General features: G+C 45.6%; 1 protein-coding gene and 1 pseudogene across 1 annotated transcript; one reads left to right on the top strand and one right to left on the bottom strand.

The window, feature by feature from the left end:
- Nucleotides 1–2,356: 2,356 nt before the first annotated feature.
- On the bottom strand, nt 2,357–2,749 carry LOC136540732 (histone-binding protein MSI1 homolog). Its single transcript, XM_066532984.1, has one exon. It carries the CDS (start codon nt 2,747–2,749, stop codon nt 2,357–2,359), a length of 393 nt encoding a protein of 130 aa, XP_066389081.1.
- A 2,271-nt stretch (nt 2,750–5,020) lies between these two features.
- On the top strand, nt 5,021–6,659 carry LOC136539816 (thylakoid ADP,ATP carrier protein, chloroplastic-like; annotated as a pseudogene).
- The last annotated feature ends 20,433 nt before the right edge of the window (nt 6,660–27,092 follow it).

The following is a 27,092-nucleotide window of genomic DNA, read 5'->3' as shown; positions in this document are numbered from 1 at the left end:
TAACCATTAAACAGAAATGGACCACTCCACCTGTACAGCAAACACTAATCAACAACCCACATGTTTAATTACAAAGCAAGCTATAGAAAGTTCCTCGACACATGACTCTACCCTAAAAACAACAAGACCAAATAAATGAACCGAGATCATAATTAAGGCAACGTTCCAACCCGGCAACTGCAAAACGACTCCTAGATCCCACCAAGCAGCATGGTCGCAAGAAATAAGTTACCTAATTGTGTGCTGTGGCAAGCATCCTTAGCTGTAGCCTAAAGAAGCAATTACGGAGAAAATTTTGACACAAATCCCTCCCGTTTTCTTATATAATTGCAGGTACCCGCCTCAGCATAGGAGCGAACACGCGGATGAAGAAGAAACTAAATTCCACCAAGGCACGGCACGGGACATCACTCCATAGTATCAGTTCACGCCAGAGAGATCGAGTAAAACGCAGGGGAGAGTTTATGGGAAGGGAGGGGGAAGAAAGTCCACCTTGCCGGAGGCGGCACCAAACCCCCCGATGTCGGTGTGGTCATCGTCGTTGTGGCGCTCGTCGGCCTCGGAGTCGTCGAGGGCAGCTGGACTTGCGCGAGCATGAGGTAGTTGGGTTCATTATCGCAGGTGTGCGTGCCGAGGATCATCTTCTGGACGGAGTGGTCCTTCCCCGGCGGCTCGATGTGGTCGGGGAGCCACAACACGGTGAGGGAGGGCCATTCAAGCGCGTGGGTGATGACGAGGTCGTAGAGGAAGGGTGTGTTATTCTTCCAGATCTTGTACTCCTCGTTGATGAGGCGCTCCTCCCCTCGGCGGGGAAACTCCTCCTCGTCCGCCGCCCCGCCGCCGGCCTTCGGCATCGTCGGTCCGCCGAGCGCGGGCTAGAGTTAGGGTTTGGGAGCGGATGGGGTTTGGGTTGGTGAGCGGGGGGCAAAATGGCAGGAGGCGGCACAGGGGTGGGCAAATGAGAGAGAAATTGAGCGAAGGGGGCAATGGTGGGGAAGGCCGGCTGCAGTAAAGAGGTGGAAGGGGGGCGAAGCGATGGGATAAAAGGGTTTACGGTAGGGGTCAGGTCGGGTGGGCTACAAGCTAATGAAGTAGGTTTAGAAGGCTTAATAGGTTCCTTCAATCATTGGGCTTACATACGGATATGGCTGCGGTTGAGTTGGGTTATGCTTTACAGGCCCAAACCCCAGAATGAACAGGCAGCCAAACAAACAGATGCCAGCTCAGCAGCGAATTGCACAATTACTCTTTGAGCATTATACATAGCAAACTCCAAATATTGGCATAAAATGGGATTTATTTTGAGGGGTGGTGGTGGAGGTGGATAGGTCACCCAGAAGAAAAAATGCAGCCTCCATATTGGAAGTTGCAATTATAGAAAAAATATAAAAACCATACCCAACATGCACAACTCAACAATAAAATGCAAAAAAAAGGAGAGGATAAACTGTGCAAGTCCAAGGTTCAAGACTTCATCTTGAACATGTATAAGAAATAAAATCCTGGCTTCAAAAGAGGGAGCGAAAAACTAGGCTTCTGTATTCACATAAAAACACAGCTATCTGGAAGGCTAAAGGTTAATTTGCACAGGAAAATTTTCCTAAAGCTGAGCTTTCCACAAGAAAGGAAAATGGGGATAGCTTGTCCCCACTTCACCAGTTGTTCTCAAGAAAGAAGAGGAATAATATGATCCTTAACTGGAGATGCCACCACTAAATTGCCAAATTAAGATGCTAAATCAACTAAAGCCATATTCAGTACTTTTGTAGGACATAGTTCAGCACATTGTAGTAACAAGGAACAATAAATAATAAGCAACTAGTACATATGATAAAATGCCAATCATTACACGAATCCACCATAGCACCAGTTTCACATGTAACAACAAAATACCTTTTAACCTTTAAACGGAAATGGTCCACTCCACTTGTACAACGAACACTAATCAACACCCACGTGTTTATTTACAAAGCAAACTATAGAAAGTTCCTTGACACACAACTCTACCATCGAAAACAACATGCCAAATAAATGGACCGAGATCATAATTAAGGCAACGTTCGAACCCGGCAACTGCAATGACTCCTAGATCCCACCAAGCATCATGGTCGCAAGAAATAAGTTATCTAATTGTATGCTGTAGCGAGCATCCTTAGCTGAAGCCTAAGGGAGCAATTACGGAGAAAATCGACACAAATCCCTCCTGTTTTGTTATACAAATTTGCAGGTACCCGCCCCCACATAGGAGCGAACACGCGGATCAAGAAGGAACTAGATTTCACCACGGCATGGCACGGGGCATCACTCAATAGTATCAGTTCACGCCAGAGAGATCGAGTAATACGCAAAGGAGAGTTTATGGGAAGGGTGGGGGAAGAAAGTCCACCTTGCCAGAGGCGGCGCCGAACCCCCCGATGTCGGCGTGGTCATCGTCATAGTGGCGCGCGTCGGCCTCGGCGTCGTCGAGGGGCAGCTGGACCTGCGCGAGCATGAGGTAGTTGGGCTCGTTGTCGGAGGTGTGCGTGCCGAGGATCATCTTCTGGACGGAATGGTCCTTCCCCGGCGGCTCGGTGCGGTCGGGGAGCCACTGCACGGTGAGGGAGGGCCATTCAAGCGCGTGGGTGATGACGAGGTCGTAGAGGAAGGGCGTGTTCTTCTTCCAGATCTTGTACTCCTCGTTGATGAGGCGCTCGTCCACCTCGGCGCGGAGCTCCTCCTCGTCCACCGCCCCGCCGCCGGCCTTCGGCATCGTCGGTCCGCCGGGCGCGGGCTAGGGTTAGGGTTTGGGAGCGGAGGGGGGTTTGGGTTGGTGAGCGGGGGGCGAAATGGCGGGAGCAGGCGCAGGGGTGGACGAGTGGGAGAGAAATGGGAGAATTCCTCGTGTGTGACCTGTATTTCTGAAAAGTTCAGCGCTTTGCAATATCACTGTTCTAACTTTTCGCGGTCCTCCACGCCACTGTCATTAATTTAAGCTTTAACGCCGTCAAACTGCAAGTGTGAAAAGTCGAAAATATCCTTATATTTAAATATGTGATTAATTTTTTGAGCATCTTAACGACTTCAAATAAAAAAACTCAAAACTAGAAAGTTGTAGATCTCATCGAGATCTATAATTTTCATATAAAAATTATTTTTATTTATTTCCGTAAAAAAATATATGATTTTTCTAAGATATATTAATCATATCAAATCATATTTTTTCTAAGATATATTAACCACCATCTCTACTATAAGGACCCATCTAAACTATTTTAGGTACATCAAACAATGCGTCCCCCGCTGAGGGAGCCAATCATTATGCACCAATAAATTTGCACCCAAGATTTTAACATCATTAAAATCTATGGCTCATAATCCTCCCTCACAGGCTTCAACTCGATCCGAACGTTATTTGAATCTCCCCACCCTCCACAACAGATGGAAACAAAATCGTCGTCGCACGCGTCTCCGCTCCCCTTCCCCGCAAGGCCACAACCCCTCCTTGAAATCACGCACGAGCGGGGAAAACTTTTCCGTCAATCATGATCATGCCCACATCTCCCCCTCCACCCAAGGCCACAAGCCCACAGCCCCTACCCGTTTCTCAGAGAAATTGTGTGGTTCCCGTACCCGGCAGTGCGACACCGCAGCCTCCGCCGTTTCCCTGCCCATCCACCGCCGCTCTCTCCTCTCATCCCCTCCGGCTCCCCCATCCGCTGCCCTCCCCAATGCACGCTCTTCAACGGGGACCGACAGTCACGTAGCAGTCTGATGCCGCCACTAACCACAAGGTGAGATGGGCAACAGCGACGCCGCATTGCCCGCATAGGCGGCCGCCGCATGCGACGCCAAGAAGAAGAGGGTAAGAGGGGGTTATTCACCGTGCGGCAGCTCCCCGATCCTGGGTGCCTCCGCCTGCCCCGACGGCAGCATCGCCACCACGAGCGCGAACAGCACCGCCTTCGCGGCCAGGTTGGACGGGAACAGTAGCGCGAGCACCTGCTGCAGCCACGCGGACGTGGAGACGTTGTTGGCTGTCGTCTTCGGGGTGATCTCTCTGGTTTGATTTGGTTTGGTTTGATTGCGCAACGTGTTGATCTGATCTGAGTTTTTTTTTCCTTTGAGGGAACCGCTCGACGGCGAAGCTGAAGCAGAGCAACCGGTCCCCGCGCTCCTGACCGAGGATGACATGCGCTGCCATCGTCATGGTCGTCGCTCCTGCCGCCGCCGCTACCGAAGCCGAAGAGGAGGCCAAGAAGAAGGAGGAGGAGGAGGAGGAGGACGTCGGCCTCTTCAACCTCAGGGACAGACACCGTCACTCCCTGCCGTGGCGCACACGCTCGTAGCGCGGACGGGTCCTGGATGGTTCTTCCCGAGGCCGGCCGCCGCTACGTTGCACTGACTTCACCCGTTTCCGCACTGGTTGCAGTGGTCGAGACCCATGCCAGGCCGGCGGGCGACGCTAAGGTAGCCGAGACGTGGGGCGCGCCCCACGCCTCCTTCGTCATCGTCGCTACTTCGCTCGCCAATCGTGTCGCCGACCCCGTGAGCATCCTTCTCCATGCCTCCTTGCCTACTGACGCTTTATTATCAGATTCGTTGATAATCAAGGCTTGACTCAAATTTTGCGTTATGTGTGCTGCTCTTCTGCAGGTCTTGGCTGTGGCGAGGAAGAACGGCTGGTGAGTACCTACAGCTCTTAGAATTGATCCCCTCGTCGCATTGCACTTTCTTTCATCTGATTATATCGTGGCCTCCAACTTTTTTCAGGGAAGAGCACACTTTTTTCGGAGAAGAAATCCTATGCTTAATATAATATCAGCACATGCGAGAAAATTTGAAATACAAATCACTAATGGATTAATGGGTGAACCTGTCACATATGTCCTTGGATGGTCCTCTTTTCTTAGTCCTGGTCATGTTGCTTGAATTGTGAAGCATGATCCTTTTTTAAAAAAAAAGAAGCGTTTTGATAGGTGCTACCTAGAGTTAAATGGTTACGACTTCAGATAATGTATTGTAATATGATACATTAGCAATTATGCAGGCTATGGCAGACATTGCAAAGGAGGGGCTTAAGGGTTACTGGAAAGACAACCTTCCACAGGTGCTTGTAGTTCCCTATCGTCCATGGTTGATCTTGCAGTCCTGTGCTGATTCCTATACATCTCCATTAGCTTGTCCAGGTCATTCGCATAATTCCTTATAGCGCGGTGCAACACTTCTCGTATGAAGTTTACGAGGTCATAGTTACTCACGGTTACACTTAGTCATAAAGTTTTTTTACATTCTTTGTGATAGTGAGTTCCTCATTTCTCTCTCACACAAGTCACAATGTTACTGCTTTTAATTCAGAAGATTTTCCGCAGAAAGGATGGACAGCTTTCTGTATTTGGAAGACTTGCTGCTGGTGCTTGCACGGGCATGACATCTACATGTGTGATTTATTTTATTTGCTTACTCACTATCAGATGTCCCTGTATTTCTATTTTGTTAGATATGGGAATTTGAATATAGTTGATTTCTTCTTAGTTTTTCATGGTACATAAATTTTATCAAAATCCACATAATACCATCGTTAGCACATTCAGAACTTTTCTACTTGTGCCTTGCTTATAGGTAACTTACCACCCACTGGATGTTCTCCGGCTCAGGCTAGCAGTTCAATCTGGACACAACACTTTATCTCAGGTAACCACTCTTGTAAATGTAATTTTTTTTTGGAAACTGGCACAGCCTGATAACTTTTTAGGTTGCTCTTAACATGCTAAGAGAAGAAGGGCTGGCCTCCTTCTATGGAGGCTTGGGTCCATCTCTTATAGCAATTGCACCCTTATGTTGTTGTGAACTTCTGTGTTTTTGACCTATGAGATTCCGTCTACTGCATATGAATACTATGATACATGAAAGCTCCACATAAATTTAAATATTTACATCACATTTGTTTAACATTTCATTCTTTTTTGATGTACAAGAATGAAGGAATCTGTCCCAGAGAAGTACAAGAATAGACGAGAAACGTCTCTAGCAACTGCTCTTCTTTCAGCAACATTTACAACTTTGATGTGTTATCCCTTGGACACTGTTAGGAGCCAGATGCAGATGAAAGGCACACCACACAATACAGTTCTGATGCTATTCCAGGTAGTTATGCTAGCATTGCATGAGCTAATGGTTGAACCCATTTTTAAGTCTGTTTCAATGCTATGCAGGCATTGTGGAGCGTGATGGTCTAGCTGATATCGCCGTAGCGTTAGCACGGGCAACATACCCCATTCTATTTTAAAAATTCCTTATTTTTAGCTGATTCCTCTGAACTCTATACCCCCGTCAGCAACACTCAAATTACTATTTTTAGATTCTTGCAAGTGTTGATAGCATCTCAATGGATAGATGAGTAACATTTAGAGAGGGACATTTTGGTGTTAACAGCGCCCCTACATAACACATAGTTTTCCTTTCACACAGTTTCTTGATTGACTCTTCTTCTTTGTATTTTACTTTATCTCATCTTTAGGTAGAGCATGATGATTGTACTACAGATTTTTCCAAGAGTCACACTATGATATCCTGAATCTATGCATATTCATGCTACTTCAAGTTTGCAAAAGAACTGGGATTTGTGATGACACATCCTCTATTATACTGTTCTAATTTGTTGTACTCTCGCATGCAGTTAATGTCCTCAATACGCTCTTCACCGGTCTAAATTCTCCTAGCCAGGTTGGTAGGCGAATAGCGGCGATCCTTGTGGCCAGTCATGGCAGGGCATTACTTGCTTAGGATCAGGGGTCACTAAAATGTGAGCCTTGTGATGCAGTATAGTTGCAGGCATCTAATGTAATGCAGAGATCTCTCCTTTAATTCTCTTAGTGGTGATCTACCATAAAGTTTTAAGAAACATCGTCGTTTGGTGTTCTGATGTGTATCTCTGAAATGTCGCCGTGGCATTAGCACGGGCACTATACTAGTTGAGCGAAGGGGACAATGGTGGGGAAGAGCGACTGCAGTAAAGAGGGGTGGGAGGGGGCCGAAGCGACAGGAAAAAGGGTTTATCGGTCGGGGTCAGGTCGAGTGGGCTACAAGCTAAGAAGAGAGGACTATCTGAGGCCCACGTTAAGGCCTTTGTAACAAGAGCCCAACTTCTCCACCCATGAGGAGCCCAACACCTCTTTTCCAAATAGACTAGAGAGTAGAGTTCACAGGGCTGGTCGTCAAACTTGTGGGAGGTGTCACCTCCGCCACTGGCATTACAAATTGTGTTGTCCCAGTTTTTAAACTTAGTCTCAGTCCCATATTTATCCAAACAGAAATGGACTTGTGTCCTCGTGCAACGATAAGACTTGAATGCTTAAAATAAAAAGATTAGCATGGGTTATAAATAAAATCGCCTAGACACATAAATTACATAAATATTTATAAACTTCCTAAGAGGTTATTTATAAAATCATCTTCTTCGTTAGCAACGCCGTGGATTCCGCCGTATTTGCTAGGGAGGCGAGTGGGCGAGCCGCCACAGCCACACGGGTGCACGGCCGAGCAAGAGATTTTATAATGGTAACTAATGGCATGCTTGATGCCATCCATGAGTTGCCACACCCCCAAATACGACCGCGCCAAAGTTTGTGGCGTTGATTTTGGTGCCACAGAGTGCGGGATTTATAAGCTTTTGCTATAGAGTAAGTGTGGTTGCCTAATATCTCACGCTATAAAGACAAGCTAAAAAGTATTGTTCGCTGATTTATCGTGAGAGAAAAACCATGCTCCTTTATTGAAAAAGTACAGCTCATAAGATAAGCGAACAAGGCTATGTGTTGCGCTACTACACCCGTGGTTAGGCGTCTAAAGGCCAGAATCAAACAACCTTTAAATAGAAATCGCGACCATTAAACCTGATAATGGTTGGCCGGAATCGGTTTTTATGGTTTGGTTTTTTGTTGGGTCAAATTGGTTTCGAGGTTGTTGTCGCTTGAATCGATGGTGTCGGTTGAACTGAGCTTGCCACCATATAATTCAAGCACGTAGTAACAAATAGATCGATTCTTTATAAAAAAAAAAGATTGATTAGCCCCTGCCGAAATTGATGTACATCAGTCACATCACCACAGTTCGGAAAGAGAACAGTGAAGATGTGAGAACATGATTGGTCCTCCTCTCCGTTTGTATTTACTTGGCATCAATTTTTTACTGTAGCAAATTTGACCATATGTTTTTTCTTCTAAAAAATCTTAGATACTTCAATGTATATAACACTAATGAAGTATGTTCAATAAAAAATCATATATGTGAAAATTTGATGTATCTAAAAATTTTTTGCAGAAAAAATGTATGGTCAAAATTGCTACAATAAAAATTCGGTGACAAGTAAACGAAAACGGATATAGTACGTAGCTCTGGCTTTGTCCTCTAGCCACTGGCTAGATCTGTCTGAGAGGGTGTTTGGTTCTTTAGTCGCTCCTAAAATTCATGTCACATCGAATGTTTAGATACTAATAAGGAGCATTAAATATAGATTAATTACAAAACTAATTACATAGATGGAGGCTAATTTGCGAGATAATTTTTTAAGTCTAATTAATATGTCATTAGCATATGTTTACTGTAGCACCACGTTGTCAAATCATGGACTAATTAGGCTTAAAAGATTCGTCTCGTAAATTAGTCACAAGTTGTGCAATTAGTTTCGTAATTAATCTATATTTAATACTCTATATATGTGTCCAAACATTCGATGTGACAGGAATTTTAGAAGGCACCGCAGAAACCAAGGCACCGATAAGGTTTCAATCGAGAATGGTATGATGTGGATCAAGATAGGCATCGTAGGCAGGTGTTCACCAATTCACCAACGGTCACAAAAGGTGATTGATGGAAATACAAATTATCGAGTAAAATGCACGTCAACCGTCGAACTTGGCCTGTCATCCAGTCCTTAAAATTACTAATCATGCCATAGGAGATCTAAATCACCATAAGTTGAGTTAATCTACCTATCTAGCATGTTGATAAGACATGACAATTGCACAGACATGTGGGGCCTACTCCTTTCGTCTCATTGAAAGTGTCGTTTTTTACTTTTAGACTTCTTTTTTTGACCATTCGTCTTATTTAAAATTTTGGTATATATATTATTTATTTTGTTATGACTTATTTTATTATTAGAGATACTTTAACAATGATTTATTTATTTTATTATTTGTATAAAAAATTTGAATAAAACGAATGGTCAAACAAGAAGTGCAAAAGTCAAAAATGACACTTTCAATGGGACGAACGGAGTACATACCAATCACATCTCCACTCCTCTTCCGACATGTGGGCCCCATCCACATATCAAATGTCATGTCATCGTGCAATCAACGTGTTGTGCGGGCAGATTAACTCAAATGATGGTGACTTGAACCTCACGTGATAGGGTCTGTAGGTTTAAGAATGTAGATGTGCAATTTTAAAGTTTAGAGATCTAGATAGCACTCCAAGCCAAATATAAGGATTGGTATTGCATTTTTTTTGCTCCAAAATATGAACCAAATGAAGAGGAGATGATGCGATATAAGTATCTTTTTTTGGGTTGGGGGATGAGTGTTGTGTGTTTCCAACATATGCTCGTAGTCTTATTACGTAAATAAACTTTTTTTAAAACCAAAGACCATTGATCCTGTTTTATATAGAAAACAAATTTAGTGTGCTAGAGAAATCAGTCTACAATATAGAGTTCAAAAGTTGCAAGGCACAACTCTCTAAGACTTTGTTTGGATGCTATCTAATTTAGATCAATCCACATATGTTGGAGTGGATTGGTGTGAAATTTATTTCAAGTTCCACTCCGATCCACATCCATCCCAACACATATGGATTGATGTGAATTCGACTACATCTAAACAAGGTCTAAACGAAAATAGGGAAAAGTCACAATATAAACTAAGAGATGAGGTCCTTTTTTTTTGGCAAGAAGGTGTCACCACAACTTAGATTGACGTCATATATATGGAAGCGTATATAATTGCTAACTTTTTACGTGCAACATATGAGGAAACGTAGCTCCCATGTGCAACATCTACTCTTATCAAAGCACTTTGCTTTGGCCGCCAGAAACACCATCCACGTCACCCTGAAATCTCCCGACCGTCCGATCTTCCGTCGAGCGGCCCAGATTTCTTGGATCAGATCTCGCCAGAAGTGGCTTCTCCTGCTTCTGCTCGCCTTCTCCGACCTCTCCTCAGCTTCTCAGCGGCTTCTCCGGCTTCTCGTCTGAATCCAGGTAAACAAATATATACTCTGGCTCCTACTTCACACATTCTAGATTCTTCTCCTCTTCCTTTCCTCTCTCCTCTTCGCACTTTCAATCTCCCTCTCTCCCCCGACGCAGGCACGGCGACGGCGACTGGCGCCAGCAGGCGGCGGCGGCGGCGCCCGCCCTCGCCCTCCTCCCCCCTCGTGTCGCGGCGTGACGGCCGGGCCAGCACAGCCGGCTCATCGCACGAGGTGCTGGCGGGGCGCGACGGCGCCCCTAGGCCGCCGCAGCACGTGCCCCGTCTACGGCCGTCACCGGCGACGGCGCTGCGCGCACGGTCGCAGCCGATGGCCACCTACGTGCCTGAACCCCTAGCGTTGCCTCCTCCCGCCGGTCCGCGTCTGCTACTGCTTCCCATGAAACCCTAGCTGGCTCTTCTCTCTCCCCCCTCGCGACCTTTACTGAGCCCAGTGGCTTCTCCAGAGGTAGACACTCCCTCAGCCTCGTAGTACTCGTACTTCCTCTAATTTCAGTTTTGATTTCTCTGATTTCCCCTCCAATTTAATTGGTTTATCTCTCCCCCTGACCTTTACTGAGCCCAACGACTTCTCTAGAGGCAGGCGCTCCCTCAGCCTAGCAGGTACTCGGACCTCCTCTAATTTCAGTTTTGATTTCTTTGATTTCCCCTTCAATTTAATTGGTTCATACTCTAGGGTTTCTATGTCCATGCCAGTTTGGTGTGTGTGAGATTCAGACTAGTACGGGTCCACATCAGATCAGTTTGGTGGCTTTGAGCGCACTGACCCCTCTACTTGAATGAATAACATGCACAGTTAGTTTGCAGGTACTTGCGTTCTTCTCTTCTTGACGTCCATAAACAGATCACTTAGGCATGTTATTCTTAGTCATTACATTACACAGAAGAATTGGAATTGAGATTTCCTTGTGCAGGTTAAACTAGATGGTCCTACCGACGACAAATGAAATAGATAGAGCTAAAAGGCAATTGGATATTTTTGTGTTTTCTTTCTAATTCTAATTTTAGTTTTGGATTGAAACTTGATTGCTTTTCCCTATGACAATAATAGAACATCAAACTCTGCAAGGTCAGGTATGTCTGCTATTTATTGATTCCAAAATACAAAGTAGAAAACCTTAGAAAACTATGCGTGTTGGGCAAAATATGTGGAGGCCAAAACTAAAGATTTTAGATTGGTTATTACATCACCGAAATATAGTACTATCGTTTTACTGATCCAAGCATAGATCACTCTTCATATTTTTGTGGGGTAATTATTTAAAAAGTTCAATATGACTGTTGGTGGCTTGAAAAAGCCTATGTAGTCAAAACAAGGAGAATCTTAGGAGGAACCTTGCTTTTGACACATTTGGTGAACTGATTTTCGTATTGATTAGCTTTGTGTAAAGGAAACAAAGAAATTCATATGAGAATCCATCACTGATTTTGTAAAAGTTTTCTGTGACACATTTGATGAGCTGGTCTCATGTTCACTACCTAGGAGGCCATATACAGAACTTAAGTAACATTGTTTGTTGTTTGTGTCACGCCATCTGTGCCTCTCAAAAGTTTATTTCCTCCAAAAATAGCGTGACATCGTAGCAATTCAGTTGAAATTGCCATAGAAGATCTTTCAGGCTATATGTAGTTGAGAAGGCAAGATATGAAATGCCTCTTATGTTGTAAGTTATCAATAATGGAGGTTTTGAGCATTTTCTCTGTTTGACAGGCTCACTGAATTATATACATGAGAATGTTGGTATAAGTGTAGATAGAGTTCAAGGACCACTCAAGATTGTGAGCCACGCTGAAAAAAAGCTCACCTTGATCTCCACGACATGCAGTTTGTACATTGACACCTAATCTACAAGACTTTGCTTCACCTTGAACCCACTTTCTAGTGTCCTTTCTGGTATGATTATTCCTCTCCCCTCAAAGCAATAGTTTTTTTGCCACTTTTCCAATTCCATGTTTCTAGCTGCTGTGTTTTACTTCTTCTAAATGGATCATAGGACAGATGTAAGTATATGTTTAGTACGCAGTTGGTCTGAATTCAGTATTGCTCTTCCATCATGTGGGTCCAAAACTTAAGGTTCATAGTCTTTCGCCATGCCTTGCCTTTCAGACCACTTCGGTATATTGCTAATTTTCAAAAAAACTTTTCAAGTTAAAAATTAAGAAAAATATTTATGCCATTTCCCCCCATTCCATACTGTCTATAATTGGCTCCAAGTAGAGACAACATGTATAACCATGTCTGTGTGATGCATGTTCATTTACTTGCATATTTCATTTGGTTGTCTACTTACCTAATAACAACAGTTACATAGTTTGAATGCCTACTCTTTTTTCAGCCATGATTTAAGAACATTATAAGGCTTTGTTGTTATACATAATTTCTTCTGTATTCACTTCTCATCGTGCAATCGGTTAACATTATATATTGATTCCTCTTCTGAATTGTCGCATTTATCTCAAAAATATTATTCGCTTCACTGCTTTGTGTAGGCTAATCACACAATCCATGAGCTCAAGACATGGGTTCTGTTCGGTACAAGTACAATGTCATCTAAATAGGCTATTCGTACCCACTCAAGTCGCCAACAGCTCAGATCATCCGAGCTCCAACATATTCTGTATGATCAGGTATACATCTTGCTCTCTACCATTTAACGCTTGACCCAAGTCAATTCTCCTACTCCCTGTAAACCTTTTGCTTCAATATATATTTTGGTTCTATGTAAGTACCGTGTACAGTCTTTCCCAAACTCAAGTTCTAATTTTTAGATTTTTTATGCCCTTTCCTTTCATACTAGAGTGTCTGTAATTGGCTCTAAGTACAGAGTGTCTACCACTCTGAAAATTCTTCTATGTAGATCAGTTCACTTTTGTTCATTGTAATACTTTGTCCTGACTATATACTCAGGAATGAGTAAATGATCCAATACCTTTTTTCGAAGTCTTGAATTCCTGATATACTAAATACATGCATTAGTTCAGTTTCATGCTTGTATTGCACATTGGAACATTTACACTTCAGTCATATTTTGCCTATGCGCGCGATGGCGCGCACCCTCCACTAGTTGTCATAATAGGATTCCTCCTAGCTTTTTCCATGATCGAGCCCACGATTTATATGATCATATCGGAGTATATAATAACGTAAAGACCAAGTTTCAGCCATCAGATGACATACCCTCATCAGATTTGCTCATTTGCATAGATTCATATGATTGCACGCAAGATGCGACGGGCCATGATGCCATCACGCATAGGCCGACTGTTGCCGCCACCAGAAACAATGACGCCGGCGTGCACGCTTCCTTATGACCTTGTCCTCGAGATAGTTGCGCGGTTGGATGTCGCCACGGTCGTCCACTCCACCGCGACGTGCAAGCCCCTCCACCGCGACATCCTTAGCCCGCCCTTCATCCGTCGCGTCTACCAACACGGACCAAAAGGTGGTGGCATGCCCCCATTCCTCTTTGGCTACCTCTGCGTCGACAACAAGGTGGGATGGGAGAGGGCTTTCTTCTCCCTGGTGCACCCGGCGACGCCCGTCACGACGTTGTTCTTCTCCGAGGACCACCTGGCGCTGTTCCTGTCTCATAGAGCCACGAGCCCCAATGGCCTCGACAAATCTGGCAATCTGACCAGTTTAACTGGTAATCCGACCGGTGGAAATTAAAGCCAGTCAATTTATTAGGTGATCTGATCTCGGACTTAGCCAAGTAAGGTTTGCTAGAAGGATGTAAGGAGTTCAAGTTTAAAATTTAAAAATTCTCCACCTTAGGTGAAGTGTACACACTTAGGCTTCGTTGTCGAAGTCAGATGATCATCATTCATGACTTATGCAAAGAGGATATTAGTACTGATATATGCACCGCAAGGTGCAATATATACATTGTAGTCCCCGAACCTGACAATAGGTGAAGAAGACACCTGGTGTCAGGATCAAAGAATTTCAACGATCACTTAGTCAGGATAACCAACTCCCAGCTTAGCTGGGAGCACAGCTAGTCCCCAACTTAGCTAAAAACCAGTAAGAAGGAATAATAGTACATTCACCACAAGGTGAAGTGTACACACTTAGTCCCCAAGCCTGCTATAAGACAAAGAAACATCTTGTAGCAGGATCAAAGAATGAAGTGTAAAGGACGAAGTCCCAGTGTTTAGCACTGGGTACATGGAGTAAAATTCAATAATACAGAGCGGTAAAACATGGAGAAAACGGAAAGTGCTTAGCACAAGATTGCTGCGATAGATATACTTATCAAAGCCCCTAACGCGCCACCCAAGATCAACATCCTGATCTGGACAGCATGGAAAACCTTGATATCACACATGACATGCAGCGTCGGCAAAACGTAGTAAGCCAACAAGCGAATCGAAAGACGAAGTCTCCAGCTTAGCTGGCAATCCCCCAACGTAACTGATGATGAAATGATAGACAATCCTTCTAGTTAGTTGGTGAAGAATCAAGTAACGAGTAGCCCAACCAACTGGTCGGCGACGAAGTGAGCACCGAGTAGGAGTGAATGCAAAAGGTCTGACCAATTGGTTGACGACAAAGTCATGAACCTAGTGGTCCGACCAGTTGATCAGCGGAGAAATCCAAAGGCCAGATAATGATGTAAGGAAAATGGACCCTAGGCCCATTTACTTTGGATTTTGGTGTTTGATGACCAACACAACCAAATTGGACTAATGAATTTGCAAGTGATTGTTTTATAGTTCAATAGGGTGCAAAACGTGACTTGGACAAACGTAACGTGATGATCCGATGATCAACACCATAAGTAAGACCTTAGAAGCACAAGAGAAGACCCAAGATATCAAGCAAAGTCCAAGCACAAAGATAGGAACCAAGTCGGACGCATGATCGCAAAGAAACGAGCTCACAGAGGTGACCGGACGCTGGCAGAAAGTGACCGGACGCTCTGATCAAGAGGCTCGGCAAACAGGCATCAGCAGCAGCGACCGGACGCTAGACTAGACATTGGCATCAAACCGACCGAACATGGAACAATAGAGTTCGGTCGAATACAAAGAGGTTCTAGAGCGGTGAAAATGCGATCGGACGCGTCCGGTGGCATGTGACCGGACACTGGCAGCGTCCAATCAGTTGATTGCGGCTCCAATGGTTGAGACGACCGAACACGTTCGATCAGGACGTGATCAGTGTCCAGTTAGTAGCAGAAAAGCGAGATTTCGTCCCCAATGACTACTTTATCAGTGAGGCTTATAAATAGACCCCCAACTGGCCATTTGAAGGGGGTGGAGCTGAGGAAACATATCTAGGGTGTTAATACACTATTTTAGTGATCTCCACTAGCATAGTGCTTAGTGATTCATTAGGTGATTAGCGTAGGTGCTTTGCGAAGTGTTTAGGTTGATTAGACCACCGCTTATACGCTTGCTCTAGGTTTAGGCCTAGCGTTTAGTGTGGTTTGCATACCTCTTACCACTCGATGCTTGTGAGCACCATTGTTGTATATTAGAGGGGCTTGTAGTCTTGCAAGATCACACTAACCGCGTTTGTGGTGTGGCGGCCACCGTGTACCGGAGGGAACAAGGCCCGCGGCGTTTCGGCCGGAAGCTTGATAGTGAAGACGTCGGGGAGCATTCGAGAGAGGCTTGCCAGAAGGCACGTTGGAGACCCACTTGCGCGTGGGGAAGGCCCGAGGCTATCTACGGAGTTACCCAACTAGGAGCTTGGCCCTTACGAGGGATTCCTTGCGAGGGGCTCCAATGAGGACTAAGGGAAGCTTGCGCGCTTCTCGATACCTCAGTAAAAATACTAGAGTCATCGATGGGAGTTTTCATATCTCTACCTTGCTCTTTAGCTTCCGTATTTACATTGATTATATTACTCCTTTTATGGTAGAGATAGCAACACATTAGCAAAACCGTAGTTGCACATTTAAATAGTTTATCTATTGCATAGGTTTTGCTAGGGTTAGAAAAAGATACCATAGTTTAGAGTTAGAATTTTAAGTTGCCTAATTTACCCCCCCCCCTCTTAGGCATCACGGTTCTCTATAAGTGGTATCAGAGCCGGTTGGCTCAATTTGGACCTTTGGCTTAACCGCCGTTGGGCCGACGCTATTTAGAGTAGTTGGGATAGATACCTCTAGGCCTCCACACTTTGATAACACTAACTTCCTTTATTATAAAGCTAGAATGGCTTGCCACCTTGAAGCGGTTGATTTAGGTGTTTGGAGAGTTACTCATGACAGGATGAAATCCATTAAGAATCTCGATAAACCCACAAAGAGTGAAGAAAAAGAAATGCATTTCAATGCTAGAGCTAAAAATTGCTTGTTTGAATCTTTTAGCATGGATGTGTTTAACCAAGTGTTCACTTTGAATACGGCACATGAAATTTGGTTAAAACTCCAAGAGCTCCATGACGGCACAAGTAATGTCCGTGAGCAAAAACATTGTCTAGCTAAGCAAAATTATGATTCCGTTACAATGAATGATGATGAGCTTGTTCATAATATGTATTCTCATTTGAATCTAATTATCAATGAGCTCTATTCAATTGGATTAACAAAGCTAGATGATACGGATATCGTGAGAAAGATCATCTCCATGCTACCACAAAAGAAATATACAAGCATCATCACCATCCTTCACAACATGGAGGAGTTGAGCACCATGACCCTGGCCATAGTCATTGGCAAGATAGTGGCATTTGAAATGTCATGCAAAATGGGTCAAGAAGAAGCCTCTTCATCAAGCAAAGGCAAAGCTCTTGCATGTAGCGAGAAAAATAAGATGAAAGGCAAACTAGTTGAGACAAGCTCAAGCTCAAGCTCCTCAAGTGAAGATGATGAAGAAGAAGAAGAAGAAGATGATGATGATGATGAAGATTCAAGTGATGATGATCAATCTTCCTCCTCCACCTCCGACCTTGATGAAGAATCAATCAAACTTATCAACAAGGTGGAAAAGATGATCCAAAGTGAAACGACCTCGATTTCCGCGAAGGGAAACCCACAGCGTCGAAGTGTAATAAGACCATTGTAGATCATATTACCCAAATTCCAGTCGAATATCACATCCATACAACGATAATATCAGAGTACAAATAGTGCGGAATTACATAATTTATTACATCGCCGCATTGGCGGAATCAAAAGTAGCATTCATTCAGAACAGCTTGAAGATAAGATCGCCAAACTCGAGCGTAGGCACGAACCCCTCATCCGTCAAACTCCTCGGAGCTATACTCCTCAGCAGAACCTGTGTGCCAAAATTTATCAGTACGATTTGTACTGGCCACTCCCATCCCTATGAGCATTGCTTTATGGAAATTGGATGCAAGTTAGACATAGTCAAAGGAACCTATAAAGCTGAGGTTTCCTATGCATTAGCATATCAAGTAAATAATAATAGTTTGTCAAGTTTTAACACCATTCCCACACACATTCCACTCCGTTCCCTTTTCCAAGCTAGGTTTCGATCCTGGAATCGATATACCACCATCTCCACACCATCACTATAACCATACCATCGCTCAGTCGATAGGCCAACTCCCTCTCGGCACTGTCTCAAGGCCCGTAGCCCCTGGCTACGACCGGCACTCTCTCACAGGGGAAGAAGAGAAGGACTCATCTCACTATCTAGTTTAAGCGAAACCCAGGAAAGGTCCATAGCCGACAAATCGGCACATGTATCGATCGATCAACCATACACTCTGCAGAGGTTTTACATAACCACAAGATTCGCCTTCCTCGCTGACCGTCGTCAACTAGGCTGATTCTGGCCGCTTGCTAGCCTAGGATAATGCCACTCTACCATTCAGCCCTGGTTCACCCCAAGTCTAGTCTGGGGTGGCTGAAACTGTGAGTCACGAGCCAGGTCCACAAGGTCTCCATGAAGTCTCGGAAGGGTGTGGGGGAAATCCTCCACGCCCCGTACCTCCTTACACTGTCCGCTATCAGCCTAGCAGTAGTGGCAATATCCTACCAAGTAGTCCGGCCGTCCCGCACCATATAGGGCGAGTGGTACGTAAGGCTTCCCGGTGAATCTGAGTACTAGTAAGTCCTTAGGGATGACCAAGCCAGAATGTCTCCATTAGGGTTTCCATTTATCATGCCACCACAGCACCTCCATCCCGGGCTCCACCCGTCATAGGTTCACACCCAGGTCCACCTCATATACCATTTTACCCACCATAGGTATCCATTCCAGGGGTGCCCAGGTAGCACCCCATGGCAAGACTTGCCCCAGGCTCGTCGTATACTCCAACTTGGTCGACACAACCCTCACCCTCCACACACCCAAGTCACACACGCTGCACTCTCCCCATAGTCCAGTTATCACCCGTTTCCACCACGCATCAATGTAGTATAAGCATAGTAGAAGTGCAAGCAATGAAATGTAGCAGTAAGCGTGTGTCTAGCCTAATAGCAGGGTATGCAGGGGTAAGGTTGCGTTAAGGTAAAGGCCATCAAGTAAGCATTCTACCATGCAAGTCCTATCATAGTATGATTATAACCGTAAAGTAAAGCAATAGCAGTTCTATATTAGCCATGCGTAATAGGTGCTACGAGATTAGGTGGGATGTGGCACCTTCCGTGTAGTCGTCTCCGTTCTCCTCACGATACTCACGGTCCTCGTCCATCAGGTTCTTCTCTAAGTCCGCATCATTCGCATTATAGTCACGTTAGCGACGTCTATAGAATATCACAAAGAAGCAATGGAAATTCAAAAGAGCCAAATGCACTCAAACATGGGTTCATTGCGTAGAGCTTGATTTTAGATGAATTTTGGTCCTAGTTTCGTATTTTTCTGAGGTCATATGAATTAGTTATGAATTTCCGAAGTTTAAATCATTTCTGAAATTAGATAAAGGCTGAATTAATCCTGGGCTGACACGTGTCACGGTGTGACTGGTCAACGTGGCATGCTAACGTCAGCATGACGTCATCGTCTCGGTTTCGAGCTGACAGGTGGGGTCCAGCTGACGTCAGCAGCGTCATCAGTCCAGCAGGTGGGACAAGGGCTTTCGGGTCACTGATAGGTGGGTCCGATCAAAGTCAACGTCAGTCAATGGTGAGTCAATGGTCAATGGTCTATGGTCAACGGTCAGGGGTCACTGACGTGTGGGTCCCGTGTGACGTCAGTATGGCGTCAGCATCTGACATGTGGGTCCAGAGTGTCTGTGCTACTGACATGTGGGGCTAGGTCAACGGTCAACATTGACCGGTCAACGGTCAATACGGATCGGGTCTCGACTGGGCCTAGACAGGGCTGGATCTGGGTCAGGCTTGGCCCGCCACGTGGCAAGCTGTGACGCTGCCACGTCGTGGCCATGGGCTTCTACTGGGCTTCGTCCACAGTGCTAGCTCACGGTGCGTGGTTCATGGTGGACGCAGGTTCATGGTCCGTGGACCTAAGACAGGGTCCATGGTGGATCGAGTCCACCGTCTTTTCTCTCGACTCGGCTCACGTGCACCGAGTGTAGGCGCGGACGGCCGGCGAGGGGAGTCTCCCCTATTTCTTCCGCGGCTGTGCTCCCGCCGATGGCGTGCTCGTTGGTGAGCCTCCGTGGCGGCGCTGGTGTGCAATTGACGTGGGTGGAGGCTCCACCGAGCCTCGATGTCTTCATTGGTGGGGTTACCATGGCGTGCAGGGTCCTATGGTGTGCCGGCCACGGCGGCAGCCTTCCAGGCATGACAGCGGCACCGGTGAGGTGGCTATAGTCATGGTGAAGGGCCCTGATGGGGCGTGTAAGCTTCTACGGCTCCACGGGGACATGGCGTGGGTGTCTAGGGCTCAAGGTGGGGCTTCGTGCTTCCAGGTGGCCGGTAGGGGCTCCCCGGCGGCCACGGCGACATGGTGACGACGGTGAGGCGCACGGTGAACTACGGGGCTCCAGTGGGGTGGTCATGGCATGGTCGCAAGTGTTTCCCGTGGCTCCAGCGAATAGGGTGGGCGAGTCAAGGAGGCACCAGGCACTCCCAGTGGTACCAGCCACGGTGGTCTGGTGCTCTGGCCGGTGGTGGCAGTGCTCTGGCCGGTAGTCTAGTGCTCTGGCCGGTGGTGGCGGTGCTCTGGCCGGTGGTCTGGTGCTCTGGCCAAGGGACTACGGTGCTCTGGCCGGTGGTCTAGTGCGCCAACGGTGGCCACGCCACAACGGTGGCGTTGCGAGCGCAGCGAGTGAGTGCTCTGCTTTGGCGTCCGTGGGGCTTGGAAGGTCTACAACATCTAAGGGCTCGGAGGTGGTCGCGGTGTGCGCGTGAGTGTGCTGTGCTTGTGTGCCTTGAGACCAGAGATGGCCTTGGCCTACGCGCTCATGGTATGGAGCGCCATGGCCAGAGTAGCAAGGTCCGGCGGTGAGCAAGGGAAGAACCGGGGGCTCACCGCGGGTGCTGTGGAAGAGAGGATGGTGGTGCTGTGACAAGTTGCGGCCGTGTAGCTCCGGAAGCAGTGCCATGCAGTGTCATCCACTCCGGCTTGATCCGCGGCGGTGCTCCGAACCCCGGCGTGCTCTCGGTCCTCCTCCCGGCAGTGGCTCCATTCTCCTCTCTCGAACTCCTCCTCAACCTTCTACTCTTGGTGTGAAGTGGTTGGCCACCAAGTGGCGGTGGGGCGATGGGACGAGCGCTAGGGCAACCGGGACCGGGGGCTCTTATAGCCGAGCTCGGCCATGGAGCCCGACGTTCGGCGGCTGGAGATTGAGGAGGATCGGAGGCGTGCATCTCATCCAACGGCCATGCGTGGTTGCGTGGGTGCGGCACCAAGGGGACAAGGCCATGCCCTAGGCATGACCCCCTGGCCTGCCCCTACCACCGCTGTCGGGGCTCGGTCGGTGAAGGAGATCGGCGTGAGCGATCGGGGCATGGCGTGGAGAAGATGAACAGGAGAAAGGCTGACGCATGGGGTCCAGTGGGCAGTGGCAGCGAGCGACGCAGTAGGGCGCGCGGGCATGGGCGACGCGCTAGGCCATAAGCTGGGCTGGTTGGGCCGCGAAGCCGAGCAGGCCTGGGCTGTGAGGCCTTCTCTTCTTTTCTTTTCTTTTCTGTTTTTCTTTCCTTCTTCTTTATTTGAATTCCATTTGGATTTTTAAATTGGATTCCCAAATTGGTGCACCATATTACTTGGAGTTGTTAAGCATATCATAACTCAAATGGAAATCCAAATCACATTTTGAATAATCAATGTATGCAACACTTTATTTGTTAGAATTTAAATAAACACAATTAACTGATGACATGCCATGCTTATGTGTTAACTTGGGTTGGGGTTAGACCTAATGCATCTCTTAGGTTGGGTTTCTATACATAACACTCATCATCGCATGGGAGTTTTAAGAAAATTTTTGTAGTTGGTATTTTTAGTGTGTGGATTTTTGGGTTGTTACACAAAGGCTCAATGTCAAAGGTGTGCCCATCCAAATTCAAGATATCATCTTCACCAATCAAAGAAATGAGCAAAGAAAGAGAGGATGCTATGGATGCGGTGAGTTGGGGCACTTTGTGGAAGTTTGTCCAAACAAGCCCACACCCAAGACAAAGAAGAAGGTATGCAAGAACTAAGCCCTCACATCAATAAGGTCATGGGATGATTCTTCAAGTGAAGAAGAACATCATCACAAGAGGCGAGGCCTCAAGCACTCATCATCAAGATCTTCTCGTGTGTGCCTTATGGCATGAGGTAACGAAATCTCATCCTCAAGTGAGAGTGATAGTGATGATGAAATGCCTTCTTATGATGAAATTATGCAACAAAATCTTAATTATGCTAAAGTTTGCACTAGAAAACAAAAAAGCTCGAAAAATTAAAAGGGAAGCTAGATAGTTCACAAGAAGCATATAAAACTTTGCTTGAACAATATGAGATATTTTATAATCTCAATATTGAGCTATCTACTAAAATTGAGCAACTGGAGGCTAGTGCAACAACAAATGCATGCACAATTAATGATGAGCAACTTTTAAAGAAAAATGACAAATTAAAAGAAAAATTAGCTAGCTCACAAGATGCTTATAAAAGTTTGCTCGCTAAAATGGAAACCATGTGCAAACATTGTGATGAGCTAACTAATAAAGTTGCTAATCTTGAAGCCGTTAGTACAACCCCCACCAAGGCATCTAAAAAGAAAAGTTCTATCTTTAACATGTCTAAAAAGGATGCCTCTACTTCTTGTATCGATTTATGTTTAGACTCATCTTTGTGCAACCAAGTTTGAGTTAAGAAAGTTGTTGTAGATACATGCACATAAGAGGTTGCAAAGGAGAATGAGCAAATCAAGCAAGAAGTAGCTCCCCTTACCAAGGACTTGACTCAAGTGAAAGGCAAGGCAAAGCAAGCCCAACTTCATCAAGATAACACTGTCAAGGGAGTAAAGAAGCTTGATAAAGGACAACCCATGGTTTGCTACGTGTGCCACAAGGAAGGTCGCAAGTCCTATGAGTGCAAGGTGAAGAATGGAGGAGGAGCAAAGAAGAAAGAGAAGAAGCAAACAAGTAAGCTCTCCAACACCTACACCAATAAGGTGGACAAGAAGGCCTCCACACCATACTTGTTAAAGAAGAAGAAAAATAACAAGGCGGTGGCCATCAAGGTGAACAAGTAAGCCAACAATGGGGTCAAACGCTTTTAGGTGCCAAAGGAAATCATTTCCAACATGAAGAGCATCAAGAAAGTTTGGATCCTGAAAGGGAAGTGAGAGGTCCAATGGACTTCAATGAATTTGGAGACTTGGCATAGTATGGGTGCATTTCATGGGGTGCATCATGATGGACAAAATCAGCCAAGTGGGTTAGTGAATACTATGGACCCAAATTCCCCTTTCCATGTTAGGTAACTAGATTCAATTTCCTCCGAGTAGTATCGATTTGCATTTCTTACAAGTGGTATTTCTTACAAATTGGTGTCTTTAAGCATCTAGTTACTTTTCATACCTATGTTTGCATTTGCATGCTTATATCTTTTGTCATGCATACACTAGGTATATCTTATGGTAGGCTTGCTCGGTTTCATTCTTAACCCTTGGAGCAAACCTACATGGTTTAAAATTGTTTAGGAGCACGACACATAGCTTGCCTTACAATTGTTCATCTAATATGTGCCAAAGTCCAAATTGTAGATAATCTCTCCCGAATATCGCCTTCAAAAATGACTCTCACATTCATGTGATGTCATCTTTCAAGTGTGTGACATTCGGCCTAGTTTGGAATTTGGCCCATATGCAAGTTAATGAGATATTGTGGAGAGTTTAGTCCCACCTTAGTTGTTAAAGGTGGGATAGACCAACATATAAGGCTTCTAGAGTCCATCCCACCATCCCCAGGTTAATTCTTTTACGCGAAGCGAGGACGAAAGCGTAAGTGGGATGGTGGTAGGTGTGGTTCGCTCAGCGTGCAGAGTGGATCTGAGCCGTTTGAACTCTAGGGCGTTACAAATGGTATTGGAGCCGACCTTCATGGCCACGGGCGCGTGCAGGCTAGGGGCATGGACATGGGGTTCATTGCGCATGTAGGCCCTGCGGGAGGATAGCGGATTATGGATTGCCTATGTAATGGGGAGAATTTGTAGGAAGTAAGGCTTAAATCCATAATGCCACATGGAAACATCTGCAAGGGCAAGATAAGTTTTTATGTAGTATCTTTTAGTCTTACAAGTAGTATCTTTTAGCATCATAAAACCTTGCCCCTTGCATTGCATCCTAGCAAGTAGAAAGCTTTTAAATTGCAAATTTTTATTATTTGTCTGCTTTGGTCATGTTGTCATCAATTACCAAAAAGGGGGAGATTGTAAGGAAAATGGACCCTAGGCCCATTTACTTTGGATTTTGGTGTTTGATGACCAACACAACCAAATTGGACTAATGAATTTGTAAGTGATTATTTTATAGTTCAATAGGGTGCAAAACGTGACTTGGACAAAGGCGACGTGATGATCCAATGATCAACACCATAAGCAAGACCTTAGAAGCACAAGAGAAGACCCAAGATATCAAGCAAAGTCCAAGCACGAAGATAGAAACCAAGTCGGACGCATGATCGTGAAGAAACAAGCTCACAGAGGTGACCGAACACTGGACCGGACGCTGGACAGGATGCTGGTGGCAAACCAATCAGACGTAGAACAACATAGTTCGGTCGAATACAGAGAGGTTCTAGAGCGGTGAAAATGCGACCGGACGCATCCAGTGGCATGTGACTGGACGCTGGCAGCGTCCGATTAGTTGATCGTGGCTCCAACGGTTGATATGATCGGACGCGTCTGGTCAGGACTTGATCAGCATCCGGTCAGTAGCAGAAAAGTAGGATTTCATCCCCAACGGCTACTTTCTCAGTGGGGCTTATAAATAAACCCCCCAACTAGCCATTTGAAAGGGGTGGACTGAGGAAACATATCTAGGGAATTGATACACCATTTTAGTGATCTCCACTTGCATAGTGCTTAGTGATTCATTCGGTGATTAGCGTAGGTGCTTTTGCGAAGTGCTTAGGTTGATTAGATCACCGCTTATGCGCTTGCTCTAGGTTTAGGCCTAGCGTTTAGTGAGGTTTGCATACCTCTTACCACTCAGTGCTTGCGAGCACCATTGTTGTACATTGGAGGGGCTTGTAGTCTTGCGAGATCACACCAACCGCATTTGTGGTGTGGCCGCCACCGTGTACTGGAGGGAACAAGGCCCGTGGTGTTTCGGCCGAAAGCTTGATAGTGAAGACGGCTGGGAGCATCCAGGAGAGGCTTGTTGGAAGGCACGTCGGAGACCCACTTGCGCGTGGGGAAGGCCTAGGGCTATCCACGGAGTTATCCGACTAGGAGCTTGGCCCTTGTGAGGGATTCCTTGGGAGGGGCTCCAACGAGGTCTAGGGGGAAGCTTGCGCGCTTCTCGATACCTTGGTAAAAGTACCAGAGTCATTGACGGGAGTTTGCATATCTCTACCTTGCTCTTTAGCTTCCACATTTATATTGATCGTATTACTCCTTTTGCGATAGAGATAGCAACACACTAGCAAAACCGTAGTTGCACATTTAGATAGTTTATCTATTGCATAGGTTTTGATAGGGTTAGAAAAAGAGGCCATAGTTTAGAGCTAGAATTTTAAGTTGTCTAATTCACCCCCACCTATTAGGCATCATGGTCCCCTACAAGTGCGACCACCCAGACAATGATCCTGCAATATAAATATATAGGACGGGTAGTATATGATTTAAAAATAAAATATATGAACTCGGTGATGAAGAAAACACAACGAAATTTATAAGGAGCAATGTATTGGTGAATTTTATATCCTATAGAGCAGTTTATGTTTATTTGGAGTGTATTCATAATTGTATAAAGGACTAAATCTCCGTGCTTAGCACTGGACATAGGAGTAAAATTTAATGAGTGCTGAGCACTTCAAAATGGAGAGAATACTTAGCAATTAACCGTTGCGAATTTTAGAGAGTGCTTAGCACTATACCATGGCGAAATTGGAGAAAATGGAGAAATTTGGAGACCCATGACGAAAATTGGAGATCATGGCGAAAATTGGAGACCGTGGCGAAAATTGGAGACCGTGGCGAAATTTGGAGACCGTGGCGAAATTTGGACACCGTGGAGAAATTTGGAGACTGTGGAGAAATATGGAGACCATGGAGAAATTTGGAGACCATGACGAAATTTGGAGACCATGGAGAAATATGGAGACCGTGGAGAAGTTTGGAGACCATGGCGAAATATGGAGACTGTGGAGAAATATGGAGACCATGAAGAAATTTGGAGACCATGGAGAAATTTCGAGAACATGGAGAGTGCTTAGCACTATACCGTGGTGAACATGGCAAAATTTGGAGAGGTAAACCGACAAAGCGGACTCAGCCATTTAGTATGCCCATAGGCCCATTATACCGGTCCAATAACAATTGATGGAGAAGTCGGAGGGGCATGAAGGAGGTGGAGCAAATATTACGGAGGGGGCAAACAATGCGGTGGGGTCAGCGCGGTTTCCCAAAAACCCTAAAGATAAAGGGTCGGGGTTGAATTGTTTCAATCCACCCATGGCAGCGCACTCTCCTCATTTCGTATTAGCACACCTTCCTCGCAACCGCAGAGTACTCGGTGCTTTGCCTTCTGGCACACTGCTATAGCCGCAACCGTAGCATCTCTGCAATCAAAATCATAGCCAAATAGAATCAAATCCGATCCATAGTGAAAGGCGGGGAGAAACGCAGCCACTCGAGCCTGAAGAAGCTAGGGAGGGAGGTGGCGGAGAGTACCGACGAGGTCTGTCGTGACCAAGAGTGGGTCAAATCTATGACCACCTAGAATATCCAAGAAGGAATGGTGTTCAAAGGTGTCTTGCTTGATCAAGCAATTGCTGGATGGTGCCCCATTGTAGGTGAACTGTTCCCGACCCCCGATATGAGCGAACTCGTTGTATTCATGGCTTATTTTGTTCATGGATTTGGGATTCCTGCACATCCTTTCCTGTGGAAACTTCTTCAATCTTTCATATCTCACTCCCAATAGTATCCTTCATATCTCCCTCTTCATCAATCTGTGCGTAGCGTTCATCGGAATCACTCCACACTTCAATCTTTTTCACTATTTCTTCTCCCTCAAACCCTTTCCTAGATCTAGGTCCTCCAAAGTGGTCGGTGGTGTTTATCTGCAGTTGAGGGATGGAATGGTTAGAGAATACATATAAGTGCCTCTTAGCATGTCATTAAAGGATGGAATGCTAAGTGGTTTTATATTAGAAATGCAGAACCGAGCCTATCTGCCGATGTAGACCACTTAGCAGTGTCAAGTGCAAACTAGTTGGCAAGACTGAATGGTGAGGAGATGGCCTAGGTCACTAAGCTTCTGCAAATTCTAGGTCAGATGTGGAACAATCTTAA

Source organism: Miscanthus floridulus, chromosome 1 (assembly GCF_019320115.1).
Source record: "Miscanthus floridulus cultivar M001 chromosome 1, ASM1932011v1, whole genome shotgun sequence".
Taxonomy (NCBI): Eukaryota; Viridiplantae; Streptophyta; class Magnoliopsida; order Poales; family Poaceae; genus Miscanthus; species Miscanthus floridulus.
The sequence above is the reverse complement of the archived record's forward strand: the minus strand, read 5'-3'. Positions and strand labels throughout refer to the sequence as shown.

What these genes read in the sequence shown, in the direction of transcription:
- LOC136540732 (XM_066532984.1), bottom strand. Translation starts at nt 2,749, where the DNA reads ATGCCGAAGGCCGGCGGCGGGGCGGTGGACGAGGAGGAGCTCCGCGCC.